The sequence below is a fragment of the Astatotilapia calliptera genome, chromosome 23 (genome assembly GCF_900246225.1).
Source record: "Astatotilapia calliptera chromosome 23, fAstCal1.2, whole genome shotgun sequence".
Taxonomy (NCBI): Eukaryota; Metazoa; Chordata; class Actinopteri; order Cichliformes; family Cichlidae; genus Astatotilapia; species Astatotilapia calliptera.
This window is the reverse complement of record NC_039323.1, coordinates 1,194,091-1,217,827: the sequence shown is the minus strand read 5'-3', so window position 1 is coordinate 1,217,827 and position 23,737 is coordinate 1,194,091. Positions and strand designations below refer to the sequence as shown.

At 43.5% G+C, this 23,737-nt stretch overlaps 2 protein-coding genes across 6 annotated transcripts in view; one reads left to right on the top strand and one right to left on the bottom strand.

The window, feature by feature from the left end:
- cers1 (ceramide synthase 1) overlaps nucleotides 1–7,916 on the top strand; it is a 32,299-nt gene extending 24,383 nt beyond the window's left edge. The window contains exons 3-7 of the mRNA XM_026158625.1: nucleotides 850–1,030; nucleotides 1,693–1,854; nucleotides 2,023–2,170; nucleotides 2,283–2,422; nucleotides 4,570–7,916. Coding sequence (XP_026014410.1) covers nucleotides 850–1,030; nucleotides 1,693–1,854; nucleotides 2,023–2,170; nucleotides 2,283–2,422; nucleotides 4,570–4,612 — 674 coding nt within the window. The 3' untranslated portion in view covers nucleotides 4,613–7,916. The remainder of the gene's footprint in view (nucleotides 1–849; nucleotides 1,031–1,692; nucleotides 1,855–2,022; nucleotides 2,171–2,282; nucleotides 2,423–4,569) is intronic.
- Nucleotides 7,917–7,927: 11 nt separating this feature from the next.
- ncln (nicalin) lies at nucleotides 7,928–22,022 on the bottom strand. Of its 5 annotated transcripts, none has more exons than XM_026158622.1 (15): nucleotides 21,701–22,022; nucleotides 20,906–21,096; nucleotides 19,429–19,570; nucleotides 19,255–19,349; nucleotides 15,638–15,718; nucleotides 15,361–15,464; nucleotides 12,604–12,692; nucleotides 12,293–12,432; nucleotides 11,966–12,192; nucleotides 11,310–11,397; nucleotides 11,183–11,221; nucleotides 10,813–10,976; nucleotides 10,640–10,693; nucleotides 10,374–10,452; nucleotides 7,928–9,283 (listed from the first exon to the last, which is right to left on the bottom strand). In XM_026158622.1, exons 1-15 carry the CDS (start codon nucleotides 21,873–21,875, stop codon nucleotides 9,221–9,223), a joined length of 1,731 nt encoding a protein of 576 aa, XP_026014407.1. In that variant the 5' UTR covers nucleotides 21,876–22,022; the 3' UTR covers nucleotides 7,928–9,220. The 5 variants fall into 5 exon arrangements, with proteins under 5 accessions (XP_026014407.1, XP_026014405.1, XP_026014406.1 ...); XM_026158620.1 differs by having other exon boundaries at nucleotides 19,429–19,573; nucleotides 21,701–22,021; XM_026158621.1 differs by having other exon boundaries at nucleotides 10,813–10,973; nucleotides 19,429–19,573; nucleotides 21,701–22,021.
- Nucleotides 22,023–23,737: the final 1,715 nt, after the last annotated feature.

Here is a 23,737-nt window from a genome sequence, read left to right as displayed (position 1 = left end):
GACTGTAAATGTTTCTGAGATCTAGACGCCACCACAATCTGATCTGACAGATACTGTGACTCTATTTTTGGCCACAAATGGTCGACAGTGCGTTAAACCACATTTTGGCAGAGACAAACATGTGCCTCCATCACGTGAGCTGGGGGCCTGATGTGAAAGGCACGCCTCTGTTCCACCGCAGTGACAAATGCAACGCAGTCGCCTCTTCGCCTTTTATCTTGTGAGAAATTGTGCAAAGAGCCGAAGCTGTCTTATGAGAAGAAGGATGTAGATAGGATGCATGTGAGGAAGTTCAGAGGTGAACTTCTTCAAGAGGCTGCATGACTCGTGTTTATTGGAAGATGTTCTGATTTCACTGCGCGTCTCGATCCAAACCGAGGTCATCGTGCATTTATCGATTAACAAAGATGTTGATGAGCGGCAGGTAGTCATGTGTTTTAGAGGCTTTAAGAAGTGCACACATGATTGACTTGTGCACGGATGTTAATGAGCTCTGGATTTGAATCTCACTGTCAGCTGAGGCCTTTCTGCATGTTTGGTTGACCACAGTTTAATGGCTTAAAATTACAAAGTATTACAAAAAAGTATTACCAAAAAAAACCCCCACAAAAGCTCGTTAAGACTAGAAACCCGTATCGCCCAGTGTGTGGTGTTGCTGCCCTGTAAACAGAGTATCTTTGTTATTTATGGTCGTGTTAAAGACGGCGTTGGCGACAGGAAGGGAAACAGTGAAGTCCAGAATAAAAACAAAATGCTTTACTGTACATCATTCATTATCTACATTCACAAGCGTGTTCTTAAAACACCTTCTTATGCAAGCAGGATAAAATTTCCCATCTGTCCCTGCAGACTGGAAGAGCGGTATGTCAGTGCCTACAGACATCGCCATCGCCTACCTGATCCAGGGCAGCTTCTACGGCCACTCCATTTATGCTACCATCTATATGGACGCATGGAGGAAGGACTCTGCTGTCATGGTGGTGCACCACATCATCACGCTGGCGCTCATCAGCTTCTCCTACGCATTCAGGTACTTTTTGTTTTTCAGCTCATTTTCTAACACAGAAGCACAAAATCACAGTTCATGAATGATTGTATAGTTTTGGTTGGTTAGTCGAAACACCAGTTTGACTGGAGGGTAGGAGGCAGAGTTTAGTGGAAACTAGAGCAGATGTGTTCGTTCACTGCCTTAAGTAAAATGCAAATTATCAGAAAAAAGTAAATCTGTAAATACGATTGCTGACAACATCGAGGGAATGACATTTATCACGTTACAGATGGCCCCGCCCCTCCCTGAGGCTGGCTCTGTCGGAGGCTTCTTCCTGTTAAAAGGGAGTTTTTCCTTCCCACTGTCGCCAGAGCTCTTGCTCTTAGGGGCTCATATGATTACTGTGGCTTTCTCTGTGTTGTTGTAGGCCATACAAAATGCTTTTGGGCAACTTTTGTTGTGATTTGGAGCTATATATATATAAGACTGAATTGTAATTGGACCGCTGACCTCTTCAGTGTTTTGAGGTAAAAAGGATAAAAAGCTATGTGGTGTGTCTAAATATCACATTGTACCGACCCAAAGAACAAAGACAACAGAGTGAATGTATAGAAAATGTAAAAGTCAAGTCTGCTTTCTTCTTGTCACCGAGCTCAGCATCTATCAGCATCCTCGTGCCACAGTCTGTGCTCTCTGCCCTCCAGATACCACAACATCGGGATTCTAGTGTTATTCCTGCACGACATCAACGACATCCAGCTGGAGTTCACCAAGCTCAACGTCTACCTGAAGTCCAGAGGAGGAGGCTATTACCTGCTAAACGACGTGCTGTCCAACTTGGGCTCTGTCAGCTTCAGCATCACTTGGTGAGAGATTTAACATCGGCTTATTTTCCTCAGCTGCTTGTTCTCCATTTGTTCTCCATCACGGTGAAGCGTTTTGTAGTCTTGACAGCATTATAATTATTCTGTCTGGAAGACGCTGAAGACGAGCGGATATGTAATACATTGTGTTCCCGTTTTCGTCTCTCTCAGGTTCTGGTTCCGTCTGTACTGGTTCCCCCTCAAAGTCATGTATGCCACATGTGTGTCCAGCCTCCAGTCCGTCCCCCACATCCCCTTTTACTTCTTCTTCAATGCGCTTCTCTTCGCCCTGCTTCTCATGAACATCTACTGGTTCTTGGTGAGGACACTGGTTTTGTCAAATGTTTCATTCAAACCCTGAAAGTCTTTCATTTTTGGACACGCCGTCTGATTTCTTTGCATTTCCTGTTTTTCTCCCCTGTTGTGTGCAGTTCATTGTGATGTTTGTAGTGAAGCTGCTGAAAGTAAAGGAGGTGAACGATGTTAGGGAGTACGAGGACGAGGACAGCAGGAAGGAGCCTCCAGCAGAAAACAGCACTGATGATGCTGGACATCACAACTCTGCACAGGGGTGAGCCCAACCTTCAGCATGTGTACTTTGGGTCATGTAATGTAGATCTTATTTTAGAGGAAACCAAAGCAGCTGTGCTGATGTTCAGTGGCAGAATTTCCACATTAATAAATTATTAGATTTAACACATTAGACTGTAAACGGTCCTGTTTCAACCATCCTCTCTGAGCGCTGCCTGACAGTACAAGACATCCAGACGTTACCAAAATACACATTTAATGATGAAACACATTTCTATAGCCAAGCCTTACTGGAATATGTCGAGTATACTAAACAAACAAACAAAACGGCGAGCCCAAAGCCATGCGAGCAGCTCTTTGATGCTGCGCTTTGTGCTTTGAGCTGACCGATTCATCAGCGAGAGGCTGAATCATCAGTGACAGCTTGAGTGGGAAGCAGACAGCAGAAAGCTATACAACATCGAAGCATCAGGTAAACGTGGCCTCAGAAAGATGACATCATATTTACAAGGCTAACGCCGGGACATTCAGGCTGGCGAGTGGATTGGAGCTAGCAGAGAAACTCAGTGGGTTCCTGGAGCCTGCACTGCATGTGCTCGTGGGTTCCCGTGTGACTGGGTCAAAGGAGAATTTGGGAAACTGGACATTAGACAGATTTCCCTTTATAATGCTGTTTGATGGGACACAAACACAGAACGCTACCCACTCAGTGGGATGCCAAACACTGCACTGATGTACAACACCAGTGGGAGGCAGCAATGTGCTAAGCTGTGAGACAAACTGAGGACACTGGACGCTTAAATTGTTGTGGGTGTAAGTAGCCGTGCCCTAAAGAATTTCCTGCTGTTCCACTTTAAGTGGGAACAAAGAATAATGTTATACTAAGGAAGACTTGAGACTACAAGGTCAATCAAGAAAGATGTAGGATCGTTTTCTGGTAGACTTAATAGACAATGCTCAGGAGATCGCCCCCTACTGGCCAATAGAAAGACTGCCACGCTGAAAGCTGTGTTCCTCTCCTACATGCAGTTGACTGGAAATAATTGAGGAAAGAAAAGAATTAAGGTCAAAGTTCCTTCCCATTACTTCACGTTAATGCTGGTAAAGGTGGTTCTGTCGGTCTGCATAGCGTCTATTAGCTTGATGCTAATGATCCATTGCAAACAGCATGTATGACTGCATTAATCTTAGCATGCTAATGTTTAGCTAATTTAGCATGTTAGCAAGCTGACACTACAATTAGCGTTTAACGTAGCACTGCTAGCATTAAGGTAAGATGTGATGCTGTATATTTAAGCCTTTGTAGGCTACATTGTACAGCTGCTTAGACAAAGAGGAAGCTTTAATGCAGAGATAGTAAATTAATTTGACATTGTGGGACACCGGATGCTGGAGCAGTGACACTCCGCTTTCTGTCAGTGTAAAGACATTTAGCTAAACATGTTCTCAAGATAAGAAAAAGAAGTTCAGTTTCAACAGTAGTCTCAGTTTTTCTACATGACCAATGTGTAAAGTTACAGAAAAAGTTCTGGTACCTCAAATTACATTTGTTTATAACTGAAATATTACATTTTAAAATCCCTTTCACGGGCTGTGAAAGGGATTTTAAAATTTTGAAACCTCTGTTTTCACCTGGGTCCCGCTGTGTAAACTTGGTTTGCTACATGCTGTAATACATATTTGCCTGCAGAGCTCCACAGTCCCACAGCTCACCAACAGCTGGTTAAGCAGAAGAAATGCACTTTCATAACCTGTGGAAGCAGTTAGCTTACATCAAAAGTCACCACATGATATGATAGTCACAAGCTGTTTCTCTGTGAATCCTGTGTAATCTGTATTTGCAGCAGTGAGCTTTAAACTAAGAAGTGCTGACAAAAAGCAAAGTGTACTTTTAGCTGAGGTTATAGGTTCATGTCGTTATCTGAGGGGCTGCCATGTGCATCCCTGCTGTGCTGTGTCTAAAACTAGCCTCATTTTGAATACTAACTCAGGTAGGCTGAGTTATCAGATGTGCGCTCCTGTCCCAAAGGCAAATGAGTTCGTGTAAGAAAGCCCCGGACGTGCTGTTTGGTCCTTATCTGCCTGGCCTTGAACACTTCTGATATGCCCCGTGTCTGCTGATGTCTCACTTCTGCTGATCACCTCAGGATTCTCACTCCTTTCTCTCCCATCTGGCTTTCTTTCCAGGAAACACGTGCAGAACGGGATCACAAAGGAGAAGCATTTATAACAGGCCCTCCGTCGCCACCACCTGGCACTAGGCTGCTGGTACATGCAAGACAAAGACGCCCTCCTTCAGCGTGGAGCATGTTTTAAAGGAAGAGCATCTTGAAAGGGAAACATCGCGTCTGATGACTTTTTACTCTCTGTATTTGTTTTTAGAACATTTCAAATCATCGCTGTCATTTTGTTTCCAGATTGGTTTAATTGGAGCACTGTGAATGTTATTTCAGCCGACTTTTTGTCTTACTCTTGTTAACTTTACATTTGACAGATTCAGTAGAAACGAGCAGTTTGAATGAGAGCTGGACTGTGATTGTCGCGTACAGTTGTGCGGGGCCTACAGCACCCTGCGCAGCACCGTGCGCAGCACCGCAGCGCCCAGGCAAGGAAAGGTTTTGGCCAGTAAATGGTTCTGTAGACATTTAGATATTTAGTAATTCCTAATGAATCGCTTCCTCCGTCTTACACCTCCGCCCGTCCTCTCTGACCTATGATATGAGGAGGAAGGGTAAAAAGCAAACATGGCGCAGTGGTGTGAGAAAGGCTGCCTGGCCTTATGGCCGCTTCACCATGTATTGATTTTCATATCATCGCACAAGTCGGTGGCTGGGACCAGGCGGCTCTGGCTGCCTGCTTTCAATTATCTTGATTTCAAAAAACCAGGCTGTGTGTGTGTAAAGTGGATGTTTTTTAATCTTTTGTTTCTCTTGTACTGACCATCGCAGGCATTAGGAATATCCACCTGTCATTCCTGTACGGAAAGTTCATTTGCTTTGTTTTTTAAATTATTTGTTCTCGTGTGTGTGTGTGTGTGTGTGTGTGTGTGTCGCAGAGCATCTGTCGCTGACATGAAGGCGTACAAGCTGGTTTAATGACAGCAAATAGCTGGACTTGATTGACTGGGTTTCAGAATCAAAAGATTTCAGGTGGTGGCGGCTAAAAAAAGGAGCCAATAATAATCATGGAAAGACTGAACGATGACAAACAAAACGTTATGTATGCGCAGATTATGGAATTCAGAAATGCATGACATCGGAATGATTTTGGAACTGCTATGAAATGATCACGAAACATCCTACAGCTGTGTAATCATGAAGTTTTTACTAACTCGTCCTAAAAGCGATCTGTTTGTTTTCTCTATGTTTTTGGCGCAGCGAGGCCACCGAACACAAATATCCCAGAAACGTTTCCCCCAGCCCAAGGGAAGATTTTTCTATGATTTCTAATTTGAGCATATTAATAACTTGAACTCGAGTGAAAGGGAACTGTTCCCTCGGTTTTCCCTCGCTGGTTTCCAGCTCGCACTTTAGTGGGAACGGCCGCTGTCGAAAATAAGGGATATTTCAGTTTCTCCACCTTCTCGATCAAATTCAAGCGCTTGTTTGGATGAACAGCATGCTTGTGCTGCTGGAGCAGGCTGCAGATGTCGTCTGTCCCTACGAGACGATCCGCTTTGCTTTGTGTGTCTTCCACGCTGCTCGCATCGTGTTTGGGGGGGGGGGTTAGAGCTAACTTATTTCCTTTTCCTTAGTATCTGTTGGTGCAGATTATCTGCATTGATTTATTTTAATTTGCTGCTGTTATTTTTCCTGAGAGAGAGCAGTTTGTATGTCAGATGTGTCGTTGTTTTTCCTGCTGCGTGTGAGTCGCTGATCGTGATCTGACAGCCCAGGTCGGATATTTTCGGGGGGGGGGGGCTTGTCCATCTACGTGGCAAACATCTGGATCTAGTCTCCGACCTCTTCCATTTAATCTGAATGCGGGCTTGCGCTCGTTTTACTGTAGTGGTGACACATCTGTACTGTAGGTGACACGGTTGATCCGACATGTTGCTGTGAGGCGAGACGATCCGTAGTTTGCCGATGAGCTCAGAATGAAGTCTGCAGTAAACCCTCAAAAATCCACGTCCTGGATCAGGTGTGACTCGCCCCCTAAAGCCTGACGTGGCGCTCTCAGAAACGTCTCGTACAACTGCGCTGATGTCTGTACAAGTAACTGTTCGTGGGGTGGGCAGTATGGTTATGCGTAACACTAGCCAATGTGCTAACTGCTTCCACCCTGGTTACTGTCCTTCAGAACCTCATTGTGTTTTTAATCAGCAAGTACAAATTATGAATATTAAAAATGATCATTATGACAGATTTCACCCACATCGCCCACCCCCGGCTCAGAGTTGACTAAAACCATCCTGTCAACACTGGCTTACAGCTGAGGTCGTGTGAACTTGACCTCATCGCTCCCCATCAGCGCACACTAAGAACATCGGGGCGCGATGTTAAAGTGCACAAACAGGACCGAGACGTTAGCGGCAGAGCCCACTGTGCGCTCTCACCTCATCACCCCCACTCCCTTATGTTTAGGGGAGTGATGATGAATGAATGAAGGACTCACAGGACCTCCTGTTGCAGGTGATGGAAAGTAAAATGAGGATGTATTTGGTCCCTGTATGCATACAGTCGCCAAAGCTTCATAACTGACAGGGCGACCTTACTGATGAGGTCCAATCAGGTGTTTTTGTTGTTCAGGTATGTTGGCTGGTTCGCAGTTACTAAAAATGTTTTAGGGAGTGACGACACAAAGGGAACTTTCCACAGACTCATCGGTGTAACGGCATCTTTGAGAAGTCACCTTATTTAAGAGGCTGCAGTAAGCGGATTATTACACGTTGATCTCGGCACCTCAGCTTCGTCCTCGCCCAATAAACAAACAACAAAAATGGCGTTCAGATTGTTTCTGGTCAACATGGAAGCTTTTTTTCCACCACTGAAAAACAAAGGCAAGTAGAGTTAATCAAAATTTCAATTGCAAAAAGATGAAATAAGAAATTCAGTGGCAGAAACAAACTTTCAGAGACTGCCTCAAAGTTTTTGACCCAAAGCTTTGTCATGATTTGATTGTGCCAAAATTTCCACCCGAGCTGATGAGGCGAGTGTCTGTGGGAGCAAAGAGGAGCGCTAACAGAGCGACAGGGCCAGAAAAAGCCCTGCAGGTATTTTTACGCATTGCACTGTAATTTATTAATATTATTTTTATTGTTCATCAGTAGATCAAAATTAAAAGGTGGATTTAGCAACTGAAGGATGAATAATTAAATCTCTTAATTTCAAATGTGTTTTAACTTGTTTTGGACCCTTGATGCACAAAGATGTACAAATGACCCCCGAGGTTGAACTGAATCTGGCCACTTTCTGAAACACGACTACTTGATAAAAACAAACCTCATACTTGCTTTTTTGTAATACGATTTTAATACCATTCAGCCAATGTTATCGTTTCTTTTTTCTCATGAAATAAAACATGTGGGTAAAGAACGATTTGAGTGTTTTTCATGTGTCATTTATTTTTAATCACAACCGTTTTCACTTTCATTGCAAAGATCAAGTGTTGCAGATGAAGCAGATTCAGTGCACGAAACAAAAACAAAGCCATTTAATAAATTATAACTCATATTCCCCCTCCACGAGTCTGCTGATTGGGAGGGGGAGGGGTCACAGGTCATGTGGTAACAGAAAATACATTTTTTTAAAAAGCAAATTAACACTTTTCACCCAAAGCAAAGACGAGGGCAAGGATTTAAAAATATCTGATTTGGTCAAATCATATTTTTGCAAGTCAGCAAAAGGTCCCATCTACTGATTAGAAAAGGGGTGAAAGGGGAGGGGCTCATTTTATTGATTAGATAAGGAAGAAAAACAAAACATGGCTCCATGTGACATTTTGAAACAAGCTCTCCGAGCAGCTGGTGCCACCAGCGTGACCGTTTCTCTAAATCAGTTTGGAGATTTAAAAAAAGGCAAATCAGACAAAGACGACACGTCACAGGAAACAAACAAATGGCACGAAAAGCAAACAGAAACGCCAAAGTGAAAACTATCACTGCACAACTACATTAATGATGTGACGGGGTTTGTATTAAAGGCATGGAGATACGATCTAAAGACTACTTCACATTTCATTTAGACAGATCGACGTCATGTCCGTAAACAGTACTCGTGTTTGAGGGTTTCACTCAAAGGAAACGCTCCAGTCGCTCTCGACACAACACTAGACGATTTCAGACACAGCGAACCGTCAGCGGCTGATCGTGCGAGCGTTATATTTAAAGAGACTCCCTGGTGATCAGCCCTCCTGACAAAAGGAAATTCTGGGATAAACTGTGCGGTCAGCTTCTCCCTCTAGCTGCCTGAGACAACACGTGATGTCACGACGTTTGGCTCGTGAAGTACGCCGAGAAGAGGGACGGGGAGCGATCGGTGCAGCCACGTGACATCTCAACCAATCTCATCACGACCTGTGACATTAACCCCCGTCATTAGAGGTTAAAAACAACATGGGTGACCACGCTGAATGAATGACAGAGACATCTGTGGAGACTGAAATGATTCCTGATTATTCTGGTCCATGAGACCAAACGGGTCAAAGTTGGCAGCAAGACAGGATCTGACATCATTGTTTGTGCATTACGGACGAAGGAAACGGAAGTGATTCTGCTGGTTTGGAAACCATCGTGACAACAGCAGCTCGGTCCAGCCTCAGTGTCTTATTGGCTAGAGTTTATTGAATTTGAGGAAAAAGGGTACAGTAGGGTCCGGGGCAGTAAACGCTGCTGCACGCCTTAGTGGGCCTTGGCCTTGGGTTGAGTGATTCTACGGACAACACTGTACAGGACTCCAAAGTTCTGCAAAGAGACAAAAGAAACAGGGTTAGTCTCATGAGCCCAACACACTCTGCAGACCTCTGCAGCTCCGCAGTGGACTCGTCTTCAGGTACTGCCCGACTAACTACACCTGGTGAGGTGTGGGTTAGGTCCCCAACCCCCGGGCCTCGGACCGGTACGTGGCGCAAAAAAGGTTGGAGACCGCTGGGTTAGGGTATTCTGAAGCTGGCCTTGGGGCTAATCTAGCTGCTCTTGTAGTCGGTACCTGACTAATTGTTTTCCATTTCAATTGATGCTTAAAGCCGCTAAGTTGTTGTATTCTGAAGGTTATGCAGCAGTCTGCCACCAGATGGCGCTGCATTGTTGAGAAGTGCAATAAATCTGTTAATCTAGGCCTGATCTCTTTGTTAACACTGTTAGTGTTTGCTTTTAAAAAGGCGAAAGAATAAGATGGTGTGTCCTATACAAAAAGAGGCCTTGACAGAAAATTAACAGAGATCCTCAGAGTGTGGAGGAGACACCAGGGAACATGAGAGGAGCTGGACGGGGCCACAGGAGGACGCCGTTTTCTTCACCAGCCGTTCACACAGAGTAAATGTGAGAGATGTGAAAGTCTCTGCTGTGGTGAACTTTATTCCACCTGCAACACAATCCAGTATAACTGGGGGAGCATATTTGTAACCCGCTGGGTACCAGGATGAAAGACCAGCTGTTGGGCCTCACGTGGGTACAGCGCCCAGAGCGTCTCTGCAGGTCCTGGATGACAAAGACACTGACGGGCCCACGCAGTCGTTTTAGGACATTATGCAACACTGTGTTCAAATCCACCAAACAGCACCACAGCAGTGATCCAAATCTGAACGCGTTCATCTCCAGACTGTCAGGAGTGCAAACAGCAACATCCTGATTCAGCCTGTGATTCTAAACTGTGACTGTGAATCAAATCAAGCCCTTATGGTTAATTTAATTTTCGTCTCCGCTGATGTTCGTTACATCATTTTGTGCTCAGTGAATTACCCGACTGGAGTATTTGGTTCCCTGGATCTGATGTGAGAGTTAAGTGTCCCCTAATGAGTCGAAACGATGCCATCATGAATAAAGTGACACTTACCTGGATAGCCAAATACACCATCCCCAGGTAGGCTGCGATGCAGACAGCCAGCAGCAGGTCAAAGATAGCGGGCTTCACTCTGAGTGAGGAGAAAGAAAAGTTTAACATGGGGCAGAGAGCGTTACTACATCATGTTTTATTTATGAATTTGATCTCATATGCAACAAAGTTTCAAAATAATTATGACATCACAGCTGTGAGCTGCAGAGGTACGAGGAGCCTTAAAGCCCCTCTGTGCAGAGAAAACCAGCTCCCTGAAGCCGTACCTGTAAGCATTCATCGTCTGCTTCAGCTGGTCATAAAACACAAACTCTGGATCCCTGAAGAGGAGAGAATGAAGAGCTGACATGCTGACGAGGACACCGATCAAAACCTACGAAATACATCAAATAAACCTCCCTCCCATCGCTGCGGGTGTGGATTTTTTCCTTTTTTTTACCTCTTGTCAGCTTTGACGTAGTGTCTTTTGACATCCTTGAGGTAGCGTCCCAGGTGATACTCCAGGGTGGACACCACGGTGCTGTCTTTGTCCACCAGCTGAGCAGCTCTGGGCTGCGCCGTGAGCCAGTCCACCACGGCTGACAGCTGCTCGTCCTGCACCTGCTGGTAGGAGACCGACCATATTACAAAAGACACGTGAGCTCAACACCTGTGATCGCTGAGAGACTGAAGATGTAACGAATCCAGATTCAGAACTAAAAATCAAGTTATCTGCTGCACTGTGTATGTTTTAGGAAAATAAAATGAATCAGGTTCCAGGGAGGCGTGCGACTCGGATGATGATGTAACAGGACAGACAGGTGACGTACCATCTGCTCAGTGAAAATCTGCAGGTCTCCAGGTGCTGCCTTTAAGTTTAAAGAAACAGGTCACATTAGCATCACAGTGCCTACAATCTTCATCGGTTTAAACCTTTTTAAAAATTGCTGTTTAGACCTTTTCTGTGAGGTTGTAGACGACCCTCGCCAGAGCCTCTGCTACCAGCTTGGTGTTCCTGCTGAGCTTCTTCACATCTACGTGAGGCCTGTAAGACACAAATACGAGTTTGCAGACAGTTAGACGACAGGAAGTCGTCCGAGGCGAAGAGCAGAAACCAGGGAGCTGATCACAGAGCGTCTGTTTTCACACACAGACAGGCTGAGACGTAGGAAGTCTGAGAAGATGCTCGCTCACAGAGAAAAGACAAATCGACAGCTACAGGAGAGGAAACGACTCTCCTGACTCCTTACAACCTCGTTTAGATTAAACATCATAAACATTATTGACAGCATGGAAAAGTCCTGCCTGTCTGCAGAGTAAAAAAGACCATCTAGATGATGCCTTTGCTAAGATTTTCCTGAATCTTGGTGGAAAATATCATCAAATAAAGCAAATGGAGTAAAAACAAAAAAGAAATACAGGTTATGTAGACGGTGCATCGATGTTAACGGCAGTTTAAAGAACATGACCATCTCATCATAACGACCATTTCAGTCACAACCTTCCTGAGCAAAAACATCAACAAAACAAGAATCTGACCACAGCTCATGACCGGCAGCTGGAATGGAAACACTATTTTTTGGTGATTCAAGAAACTGCAGTAATGAACCCACCCAGCAGGGGGCTCTCCCGCTCCGTGGCGAGAGGAGGGGGACACTGACCGCACGTCCATGATGCTGGAGCGCTGAGCCAGCCGGTGCGAGGGCAGGTGGGACAGAGTGAAGGCGGGCAGGCGGCGGATCCCAAAACGTTCGTGCTCCCACGCCAGCATGTCGTCAGCCAGGTTGATTTTCTTGTGGACCATGGAGAACTTGACCTCTGGATACTGACTCGCAACCACCTGGGAGGAAGACAGAAGAATGTAACCTCTGCTTTGGGTGTAAGAAGAAAGGTGATCCGTCTAAGCTGCTCCAAGACTCATCGAGTCTGTGACTTCTTACCGCCTCCAGCTCTTTCAGAAGGGAATACTGAGGGGTTCCCTCTTTGGGAGGTTTGGACACATGGAGGTGCAGAGAGTCTCCGTTCCCCAAAGTATCCAGACACAACACAAAGGCTACGTTATCCTGCAGCAGACTGGAGTCTGACGGGAAGAAGAGACAACAGATGTAACCAGCTTTTAAACACATTACTACTAAAAATACTACAAACTACATTCAATAATTATAAAATATGTTTTTATTAACTTGCTGTTGAAATGTGGATTATGGACGCATGAATGCTGCAGGGTTTGTGTGAGACTGCTGAACGATACCTGTGTGGTCTAAATTGTCCTCCAGCCAGCGTTTGGTGCCCTGGTAGTTAAACTTTCCTCCGCCGGACAGAAAGAACAGCAGGTTGTACCTGAACACAGCACGATTCACACATGAGAGGTTTCTGCAATATTGGTATATGCACTCACTGCAAACATCTAAACAGCCAATCACATGGCAACAAATCAATCCAATCAGAGATGGGAGCCCAGAGGGGAATGTCCAAAATGCTTCAAGCTGATGTGACATGAAAGAATGGATCTGCCCTGCCTTTGTGTGATTGGTGGTGATGTGATGGTGTGGGCGGTGCCTTCTAAGCACACTTTTAAGCTTTGAGACATGGCGTCTTATCCGGCTGGAAGCAGCCATCACTGTGGTTGTAAACACATGGTCAGCAACAGAATGTGGTGTTTAAATGATGCAGCCTGTAATTATGGCGCCTACGGAAAATAAAAAACAAGGTTTTTCTAAAATGACGCAAATGTCCAACGAGTTTTATCTAAAGTGCAACGACCACAACTTGAAATTGAGGCTAAAGTGGAAGAAGCACAAATAACAACGAACAAACTAAATCAATCTCTCCTCCACTGCATGTCTGAACGTCCCTCCCTGAGCCTGTGCCGAAGGTTTCTTCCTGTTTTTTTTCCATTGTTGCCGAGTGATTGTTCAGAGTGGGTAAATTGATTGTTATGAAGCGCCGTGAGGCAGCTGTTGTTGTGATTCGGGGCTATAGAAATAACAATCGATCAAATCTAAATCTCCTGAGTGCTTGTGGTCGTTCAACAAATGGTCAAAATAACAGAGAAATTCACAGATTTTCAATAAAACAAGACAACACAGATTACCAGTCATGTGTCACCCTCGTTTCCATAATATCCATAAATAGGAATAAAATTAGACTGACAGTATATGTGGCTTGGACTGACTACAGTGATGTCAAGAGGGTCCTTAAATTCAAATCTATACTGTGTTTGTGTAAATTACTTTGAGGAGGCATTACCCAATCAGCTGAAGTGAGATGCTCAGCACATCTCTTTTACTGTAAATAAGCATCTGATGGAGTTTAGTTGGAGCTAAGCGCAGCCCTGCAGTCACATCGTTTTGATTTGGTTGTTGTGTAATAACACAGCTTCCCATGTTTGATCGCACTTGGCTCCAGCAGGGAAAAAATGATGATGAAGCCAATCTCTAGGCTTCAGTTCAGCTCCAATTAAAAACCATTGACGGATGCCATCACTTACTACATCCATCTTATATAAGACCTACAGCAGTGCCAACGCTGCACTTATGGTAAAGTCCACTTTCACAGTCTTTAACAAGTGATTTCTTTCACTTCCTCTGCTGTTAAGTACTTTCAGACACACCATATCAGGATATTAGTGACCACTCTGAGTGTTTAACACGGTCAGATGTGCTCGTTATCTCAGCCGAGTGCAAAGATAATTCAATACAGTCCTCAAGAAGCAGCCTGACCATAACAAATGAGACAGACGTAACAAACAGACTCTGGCTTATGTTCACATGAACTACTGAGGTCAGCGATCAATGCTACGTCTGTTTTCTCATATACACTTTGCTGCAGATGTATTCACTGACCCATCCAAGTCACTGGACTCAGGCGTTCACATCACTTTCATGGCCACAGGTGTATAAAGTCATGCAGACCGCTCCTACAAACGTGTGAAAGGATCTCAGTGAACTCCAGCGTTGCACCGAGACAGCTGAAGTGAAGCAGAAGTGATTTGGAACGACAATCATAGAGCGCAGACGTCCACACTGATATGTTTTTGTTTGAAAACCCGTCTTCTTCTCTCCGTTTTGGCCTTCCAGCCACACTGAGACGGCGTTTTTTGAAAACGCTCTTCAAAGTGGATAAATTGGAAAGCGCCGGTTTCGCGTCGCGGTGTGGACAGCGTAAACGGAGGCTTTCAAAAGCATTTTAGTCATTTGATGCAGTCATGTGACCAATTCAACTAAGCCAGCAGAGAGCATTGTACAGCAGTGGTTTTGGTTTCCTCTCAATTTTGACAGTTATTAAAGATTAATATCAGTGGTACAAGCTTCAGATAAAACTCGGCACTTTTCCTCGACATTTTGCCACAAAGTAAATAAACGGCAGACAGAAGTGACGCAGCTCAATCATCTTACTTTTCATCACCAAGCACAATGCAAAGTGTTGGCGTGAAGCAAAGCACCGCTGGACTCTGGAGCAGCGGACACTTGTTCTCTGGAGTGGGAAAAGGGAAAAGGGCTCGCCCTTTATGTAAGATGTGAGAAGTTCCTGTGAAAGGAATTCTTAATGCTTCAGCATACTTTGGACCATTTCATGCTCCCAACTTTGTGGAAACAGTTCGGGGACGACCCCTTCCTGTTCCAACATGACTGCACACCAGTGCACAAAGACACGGATGAGCGAGCGTGGAGTCCTGACCTCAACCCGACAGAACACCTTTGGGATGAATTAGAGCGGAGCCAACATCAGTGTCTGACCTCACAAAAATGCTTCTGAAAGAACAGTTTGGGGGATTCTTGACAAAACTCTTAAACCCCGTGGAAAGCTTTGCCAGAAGAGCGGAAGCTGTTATAGCTGACATCATATTAAACCGTATGGATTACGAATGTCACTCGAGTTCATGCGTTTGTGAACGCAGGGGCAGAACAGACCTTCAGCGCGACGTCTAGCTTAAAGACATCGCACCACGGTGCTACCTGAGGCACAAATGATCAGAAAGAATCGTAACGTGATCGTTGTTACTCACGCAGCGTGCGTCCTCTTGTAGGTGTAGAGTTTGGAGAAGAGTCGGGCCAGTTCCAGTAACATGGACACTCCACTGCCGTTTGAGTCTGCTCCGTATGACAGCCACTACACAACAGAGCACAGGCTGATTACTTTGCTGCCCTATTTTCTCTTTTTTGACCAGCTCTCCACAAATATAACCTCTCCTACTTCAGCAAATCCTGGAGATATTTCCTGACAAACCCCCTGACTGTGTCCAAGTTGTCAGTGATGACCGAGTTAGGAAAAAAGAAGCATACCGGAGCAACACCAAAGGAGTCGTAATGAGCCACCACCACGATGGTGGGGAGGTCCTCTCCTCCAACTCCAGCCAGACGGCCCTGTGAGCAAACAGATTCAGCCGTTATATCACGCTGAGAATAAAAGAGGAACAGAAAACAATCTCACTGTGTTCAGTTAATTCCACTCTTCTGCTAATCTGCTGATCCTCTGCAGTCAGACTGAAGCGCTTTTTTAACACAAAGCTCAAAATGACTGTTTTTAGTCAATATAATGTACTTAAAGGCTGCATCAGCTCTAATCTTCACCTTTCACCAGCAGGGCCGCGCCTACATTTATTAAAAGAGAGCAGAGGATGGAGTGACATGTGCTCCTGAAATTCACATAAATTATCTCCAATTAGAGTAAAGCGAGTTCAGAGATAAGCATCCCCTACAGAGGTTTCATTAAATATGAGTACACACTAACTGCAGTCATTCTGTTCAAGATCATAAACAACTAATATTTTTCTTTCTTTTAACAAAGGGGTGAGTTTGTGGTACTGAGATAGTCCATGAAACTCTCAGGCAAACACAGCTTCTGTCCATTTGGACATCACAACATCAACGCGCTCGTCTGATACAGTTCAAAGGTTACTCTAATGTAAAGTCTTGCTCCCATCAGTGTCCCGACTTTACAGACTAAGAGTCAAGGACAAACTAATCTTGTTGTTTCATTAAAATCTGACGACCACTCTCGGAGGAGGAGAGATTCTTGTGAACTGTGCAGGACAGATGACAAAGCCTTCAGATTCATTTTGAGCGTGTAAATTTTAAATAACATGAATTGTTATTCATTCATTTATGTTTTTTGTTCTGTATTCTTTTATTTATATTTACATGTTTAAAAGAAAACAATTCAATTTTATTTATACGTATTTATTTGATTATTTTATGAATATTTTATTAATTTAGAGTGTTGATTCTCAACAACAGTCCAGCAATCACATGACCACTTATGCGCCAACACCTGGCAACAGCGGGCAGGAAAAACAGGAAGAAACCTGAAAAAAAATGTAATGACTAAAACACATGCAGCCTTTAATCAAAGTGTTTTTATTAGAATATTTATTTATGCTAACAGTCAAAATCAATGACTTTGTTCATTGCGTTCAGTCTATTTTGGCAAATTAATGTGCTGAGAGCAAAAGATATGATCATGTGTTTTAGCAGTTTTTAGCAGTGTTACAGTTATTCTTCTTCATCATCACCTATTTACACATGAGTAGGGCTGTTCGATATAACCATATATATCTGATGACGATATAAAAACGTCTGTCGTTTCATTTTACGCTGTCGTTTGTTTCGTGGTGTCACAAAATAAACTGTTTACAGCAATATTTGTTCATGGTTCTGATGTCACTGTAGTGTTTATATTCATTTCTTAAAGTTCTCTCTTTCTCTTATATTTGATATAACCACACCACGGACAGACAAGCGCCTGTTTTTATGCGTTGTCATTAGCAACAACGACGGTAACGCCATCGCGTATCCGCTTGTTTATGTTCCACATAAACCTTTCACAATAAAGCTCAAGATCCTGTTGAGACTTTTCAAAATAAACTGAATCACGTGAAAGATGCAGATTATTTACAGATGAGAAGTAAAAAAGAGCCGCCAGCAGCACGCCGTGTAATAAATACTCACAAAGAAAACGGCGCCGTTACAACTTATGTCTAAAAATGTATCGTTTCATGCATCGGTTAAAACACTCGACTCCAGCTACACGACGCACAGCTGGAAACACTTCACGCAAGTCGAGCTGCCCGAGATTCACGAGTTTACAGAAAATGTTACATTTTTGTGATTTACATCGTTATCGGACGACAGATGTCTGATATCGGGAGATGAGGTTTTGGTCATATCGCTCTACACACAAGTACCTAAAGTCAAACAGCGCCAAGCAGTTTAAAACTGCAGTTTATTGTAAGAACTCTTTGAATTATTTCCCATCCAGAAACACTGAGTCAGAGTAATCCCTGCTGAGTAAATCCACAGCTTTTGACCTGCTCGACTGTTTCTCGTTCAGGAGTTTAAGCCCACCCACATATTCAGAAGTCGCACACAAAACACTAAACCAACAGTCAGAGCTTCAGGCAGCAGCAGGTTCCACCTCAAAGCAGAGAGAAAATCCTCTGAATAGGTTTTTGTTATGTATTAGTGTTTTTTATGAAAACAAAAATACTAATTAACACAACTCGCCTTGGCAACATTTAAGAGACCAATGAGTAGAATCAAGCACCATGTTCCCAATGAGTAAATTAAACCGCGTTTCATTTCACTCAGTTGATTTTCCTCGTGTTCACCGTAGGACGAAAACGCCTTCAAAAGCTCTCAGAGAAACGATCCAAACAAAACTGTGACCCTTCATTATGTAAAACATAGTCGTAACCACCGTACTGCTTTGGCTGTAGACAAAAAAATTATCTTCCAAAAAGGCTGTAATATTCTAACATACATGAAGCTACTTTTCCTTATTCACAAAGGACTGCCAAAGGGATCCGTCTCTTCTCCCGGGAGCGACATTTGTCAAACAAGAGTGTAAACAGCGACACTGTGGAGCGACCTAATACTTTACATCTACCTGACATGAACATGCAGGTATCCTACACAGAGTTTACAATAGTGACTAAGATACAACAGCAATGACAACAATGACAACTGACCATGTGGTGGAAGTGTTACTGGAAGTAACACACACGTAGCAAACATGGAAACTGTAATCTTACACTGGAGGTCCCTGCAATCTAAATATTAGAGGTGGGGGGGAAAACACGATACAGCATAGTATTGCAGTATTTTGTGTGGTAATATTGTATTTACACAGGGGACATTAAATATTTTATGAATTAAAACACAAGAACAAGAGGACCCACCTCATGCACCACAGAGGAACGTTGCTGGGTGCAAATGTAACAGTTAAACATGAATCTGGAAACTTTCTGCATTTGTGTCTTTGTGATGATCAGAAACAAATCGAATGACCGTATTCGATCGCAAACTGATTTCAGTTATGGTTGGATTTAATGACAGCGTTTGTGTGCTCGATGATCTCATTTTGCATAAATAATTTTTGAGTTATTTGTTTTATCCAGTAAGATAAAAGTTATTGATAAAGTTTACCTTTAAGCACATCGTTTGCAGTTGAAAAAAGCTGATAACTCACATATATGTTATTGCAATATTCAGCATAACAAAATATAAAAAATAATAGTGTATTATGGGATGTTCCCACCTCTAGTAATGGTGTCATATCTGCTACATGAGCTTTTTAGACTTCTACATCAACGTGACTTTTTTAAACCCCAACCTCCCCAAATATATATTTTTATATAAACTAACTGTGAGCAACAAACTAAAACATAAAGCAAATTAAAATGCATATAACTGATATCTAATTTCTCCTTTTTTTATTTGTCATAAGGCGCAGTAAACACTCTGGCAATTATCTCATGGATCAGTTGTTACAGAGGTAAGTATGGTTAACATATGGCTGTAAAGCAGGAGCATTATCCACCGCCAAAGTCTGGCAAGGAACAACACAAGGATGAAATCAGAAAAGATAAATGAACATCCAATCAGTTTGTAATGTGGCTCACCTCTAAACTGGTGATGGCCCAGTCACTGACGGCTTTGCTCTGAGCTCCACTGGTCACCATCTGAAAGCCGTTGGCTGTGGCCGTATGCAGCAGGACTAGAGAAAGCACAAAAAACATTATAAAAATCTAAAACGTGACGTTTAAAATCATACACATCATCAGCAGGTTCTCTACCTTCGGCCGCTGATAAGGAGCCCTGTGAGGATGAGGAGGTCAGGGTCTGTGTGTAGATAGACAGCAGCTCGTCATCCTCCATGGCGAAGTAGACGGGGACGATGGTCTCAGTAGCCAACATCTCAGGCTCCAACTCCATGAACTGCTACCGGGAGACACGGTCGAGGACAGCAGAGTTAATAAAAGGGAAGGAAATGTGACTCAACCGCTTCATCTCTGCCAGCGCCGAGAAGAACAAATGATGGGCGGAAGCAGCAAACTGCTTTACACATTTACAGAGCTGTGTAACAAAAATCTGTGCAGATAACAATTCACCAGACATGTTAATTAGTTTAACATAACACATCAAATGCCTACTACTACTATACGTCCCTCCTTTTCCAGAAGATTCCCACGCGTGAAGTGGGAGGTTTAATTAGTCACAAGATGTAGAGCATGAACACAGGAACACAGCACACGCTCAGGCTTATATGGTGCAAAGAAACCCGTCAAAAACAGCTCAAAGGGGTGGTGCTGTCAAAAAAACAACTGCCTTCCTGTTCCTATCACAACTGAGGTGCCCTCGAGCATGGCACTTACTGCTGTAAAATTATGCTTTAGTTTTATCTCTGTGCAGACTATTAGCAGCAGAAAGGGAAAAAATATACTATGCATAAAAAAATGTCAACACTGGGTGTGTCTGCATTTGTGCCTTCCTGCGATGTAAACGTGTAAGCCACACGTTCTGAAATGTCTTAATACAACCATCAAGAGCACATTTTTCTCTCAAGACCTGATGCCTTACTTGGTCATATCTTCTGCAAATTATAAATATAAACTAAAGCTGTGAGCACAAAGTAGCTTACCTGCTGTTGTAATGCAATAAATTATAGCGCACACTAACGAAATCAGTGATGACTCACTCAATGGTAGCAGAGCTTTTATTAGGACAGGGTAGGCTTATACATTTCTCTTTGCTTTAGTGAATTTTCATTAAAAAAATGGCCGACGATTATGTAAAAACAAACACCAGAGTTACTAAAATAAGCCAATAATATACAAATCAGACGGGCTTGTCATAAATGTGACTGCGACCTGCCCTGATTGAAACAAAAGCACTCTGGCCAGCAAAACCACAGCTTCACTAAATTAAAAAGAATGATGGGCCAAAAGGTGCTACGGTGCAAACGCAATCCCAAAACTTCAGCCTTTGAAGTCTGATCGTGTGGCCTTGACTGGATTCAAACCTAACACAGTACCTTTAATATGAAAGAACAATCAACCTGGAAACAGTCAAAGGAACGTGCGCTGAACCTCATGCAGAGTGTATATTTTGCATAACCTGTGGAGCAATTGGGTCAACTTGTTTAAAATGTGCTATAGAAATAAACTCTGACTTCACTATATACTAAACCCACCGTGGAAACCAACACAGCACTGAACTGAAAATGAAGAAGCATGCGATAGTAGATTGTGGTGTTACAGACTGGCACGCTACCTGCACTATGTCTTGCGGCATAGCAGACATGTTCCTTGGCAGGATGATGACCACAGCCCCCGCTGACTGGCGCAGGGCTTTCTGGTACTTGTCATAGGAGAAGTCCGCCAGCCGCATGATTACACAGCGACGACTTAGCACCTCTGCCTCCACAGTACGGGCCTCCGTGTTCAGGATGGCATTCCTGGTACCTGAGGACACAAGACACAAGGTTTGGAGCAGCACTGAGTGAGACCTGAAACTAATCTTTCAACACAGGGATGCTGAGGGTGAAAAAAGCTGCTTGGCACAGACCTTGGAGTGGTGAACTATTTGTCAAGGCTGACAGCTGCTATTTACTTATTTCTGCCACAGATACTAGACAGAGGAATCCCTTTAAGACACCCTTCATCTCCTCAGTCACTCTTCAGTGTACATGTTATACAGCCCTACAGGTCATTCACTCATCCAGCTAGTTATCAATTTGAGGAGCAACGGCCTGCCAGGGTTTTGCGCCTCTCACATTTAAGTTAAAATCATTAAACGTACTAAATGAGGATACGTCTTCAGCTCTGAGCTCTGGTTGCATTATTTAAAGGAGCCTGGCTCCTGCTTGGGCCATGGGGAAATGAGCTAGCTTATGCTAAGCTACATTAGCAGCCTGTTGTCATTGAAACTCCGCTTCAGGAAATTGGGCGCTTACTGTGTATGACAGCAAGGCTAACTGGTGTCGGACACTGAGCCCAGTCTCACCAACTTCACGCAGGGACGTCTGCTTTTTTTGTGACAAGCAGGCTAAAGAAGCAGCCACCTTACCGTACGGCTGTCCCTGTAGGTCGTACTGCTGCATGCGGTACACCGTGAACTCGTGCGACGCCTCGGCCGGGAGCGGAGACACCAGGATCAGCACCGCCGGGATGAAGACGATGAAGGTGAGGGGAAACGAAGATTTAAACATGTTATCGAACACCTCGCTGGCTTCCTCAAACATTGTGGCGACTGTATTGGGCACAAAGCTAAAGATAAAACGACCCGTTGAGCTGTCACCGCTCCCACAGACTGACAGCCAGCCAACCGCAACCGAAGCCACTTCTGATCAGGCGGGCAGTTGGACGACCTCTGGACGGGAAACCGACGAGTCTGACGCCGCTGTTTTTTGTTTTTTCATTAAACCGATTTGCTAAAGTGCCCAGTAAACAATAAGAGACATGTTATTTTTTATTTACAATAGTCAATCGATAATTTCTTATTTTAGACTGAGTTAAATTATGGGTCTTTCAGGGATCGTGTAGGACAACCATAACGGAAGAACTGTAAATTATTTACTACCACCAGATGGCGCTATGCACCATGGAAACCAGAAGAATCCCTGCGTGATCATGCTGAAGCATGCAAAAGCACTAACTCGAGAATCAGTGTTGTGTCTACACATAACACAAAACTTAGCAAAGAGCCGACTTTAAATTGTATCTTTAAGCACTTCAAATCATTTGTTTCCATTTCTTTCGTTGAATCCACAAAAAAAGGCCAAAGACAGTTTGACTGACATAAAATTGTATTTTTGTATCAACAAAGTCATTCCCAAAGACCTTTTAGCTGACAACTTGGCATACCTCAGCATTGTGTGCAGTGTTTCCTTAAAAAAACAGCCATGAAAACTGTACAAATGGAGAAGAAAAGAAGGAGTGGGCCTAAAAACTATTTGCAGAAGAAATGAAAGTCATGTCTTTGAAATGGAAAAAAGAAATCCAACCAAGACCTGATACAGGACCTGAATGATGCATCTGCTCATTCATTTGATACTCTTCACTGAAGCCCCGTCAGAAATGGTAAATGGACCTGTGAACTGAGCACTCGAAGCATTTTTTACTACAAGCCTCATTCACCCATTCACACACATTCATACAAAGGCTAACATTCGCACACATACTCAGATGGAAGCAACACAGGGTTATAATTTATTTATGTTTGATATATTAAAATGATTTCCCATCCTTTGATATGCAGACTGGGGAATCAAATCACTGACCTTTTAGAGGACCAGTGCTACTTCCTGAGCCACTGATGTCCATGTCCGTGGTCACAGAACTTACGGAGTAATGAACCCAAAGTCTGGGATCATCTTGACAGAGAACAGAACTAAAGGCAGCCAACATCCAAAGAAGCGCTTTGAATTACCTTCAAGAAGCCTTATATACTGTATTTTAGTATACGCAAGCAATACATTTCTGCAGCTTTTTCCCATTTTTCTACCAAAGTATTAAGAAATATGGGGTAGCTCAAGAATTTTGCACTGAACTGTAAGTCAAATTTGACTGGAAATTCATTTTATAGATTTTGTATGACTTTTCGCCTCTGTCAGTGCGCCCCAGGGCAGCTGTGGCTACAATGTAGCTGCCATCACCAGTGTGTGAATGTGTGTGTGTGGATGGGTGGACCACTGAATGTAGTGTGAAGCGCTTTGGGACTAAGTAAAGCGCTATATAAATACAGGCCATTTACCATTTATGACTAATTTGAGTATTTCAACTATTTCTCCTGAGGTGTTCATGCCTACAAACAAGCTCAGATGTGTATAGTTATAGTGAGGCCTACATTATTGGAGTTTTTGTCCAGTTTTATGGAAAACCAGAAGACTTCCTCTGAGGACCCCCCCCCCCCCCCCCCCAAAAAAAAAAAAAAGAAAAACATGTAAACGAAATAAATATTTTAGCAAGCTTTTTTTTTTGTTACTTCACAGGAAGGTATAATACATTTATTTAATTCATTAACAACCTGCTGTTCACAGGATCTTACAGACTGCTAATAATTACCCTCCCCCTGATTTCCCTCAGAGTGACGCCTGATCGTGTA

Coding starts and splice junctions, on each gene's coding strand:
- ncln (XM_026158620.1), bottom strand. CDS start 21,875: ATGTTTGAGGAAGCCAGCGAGGTGTTCGATAACATGTTTAAATCTTCG. Junction 19,350..19,428: donor CTCCTTATCAGCGGCCGAAG/GTAGAGAACCTG, acceptor TGCTTTCTCTAG/TCCTGCTGCATACGGCCACA. Junction 12,433..12,603: donor GGACAATTTAGACCACACAG/GTATCGTTCAGC, acceptor TCTTCCCGTCAG/ACTCCAGTCTGCTGCAGGAT.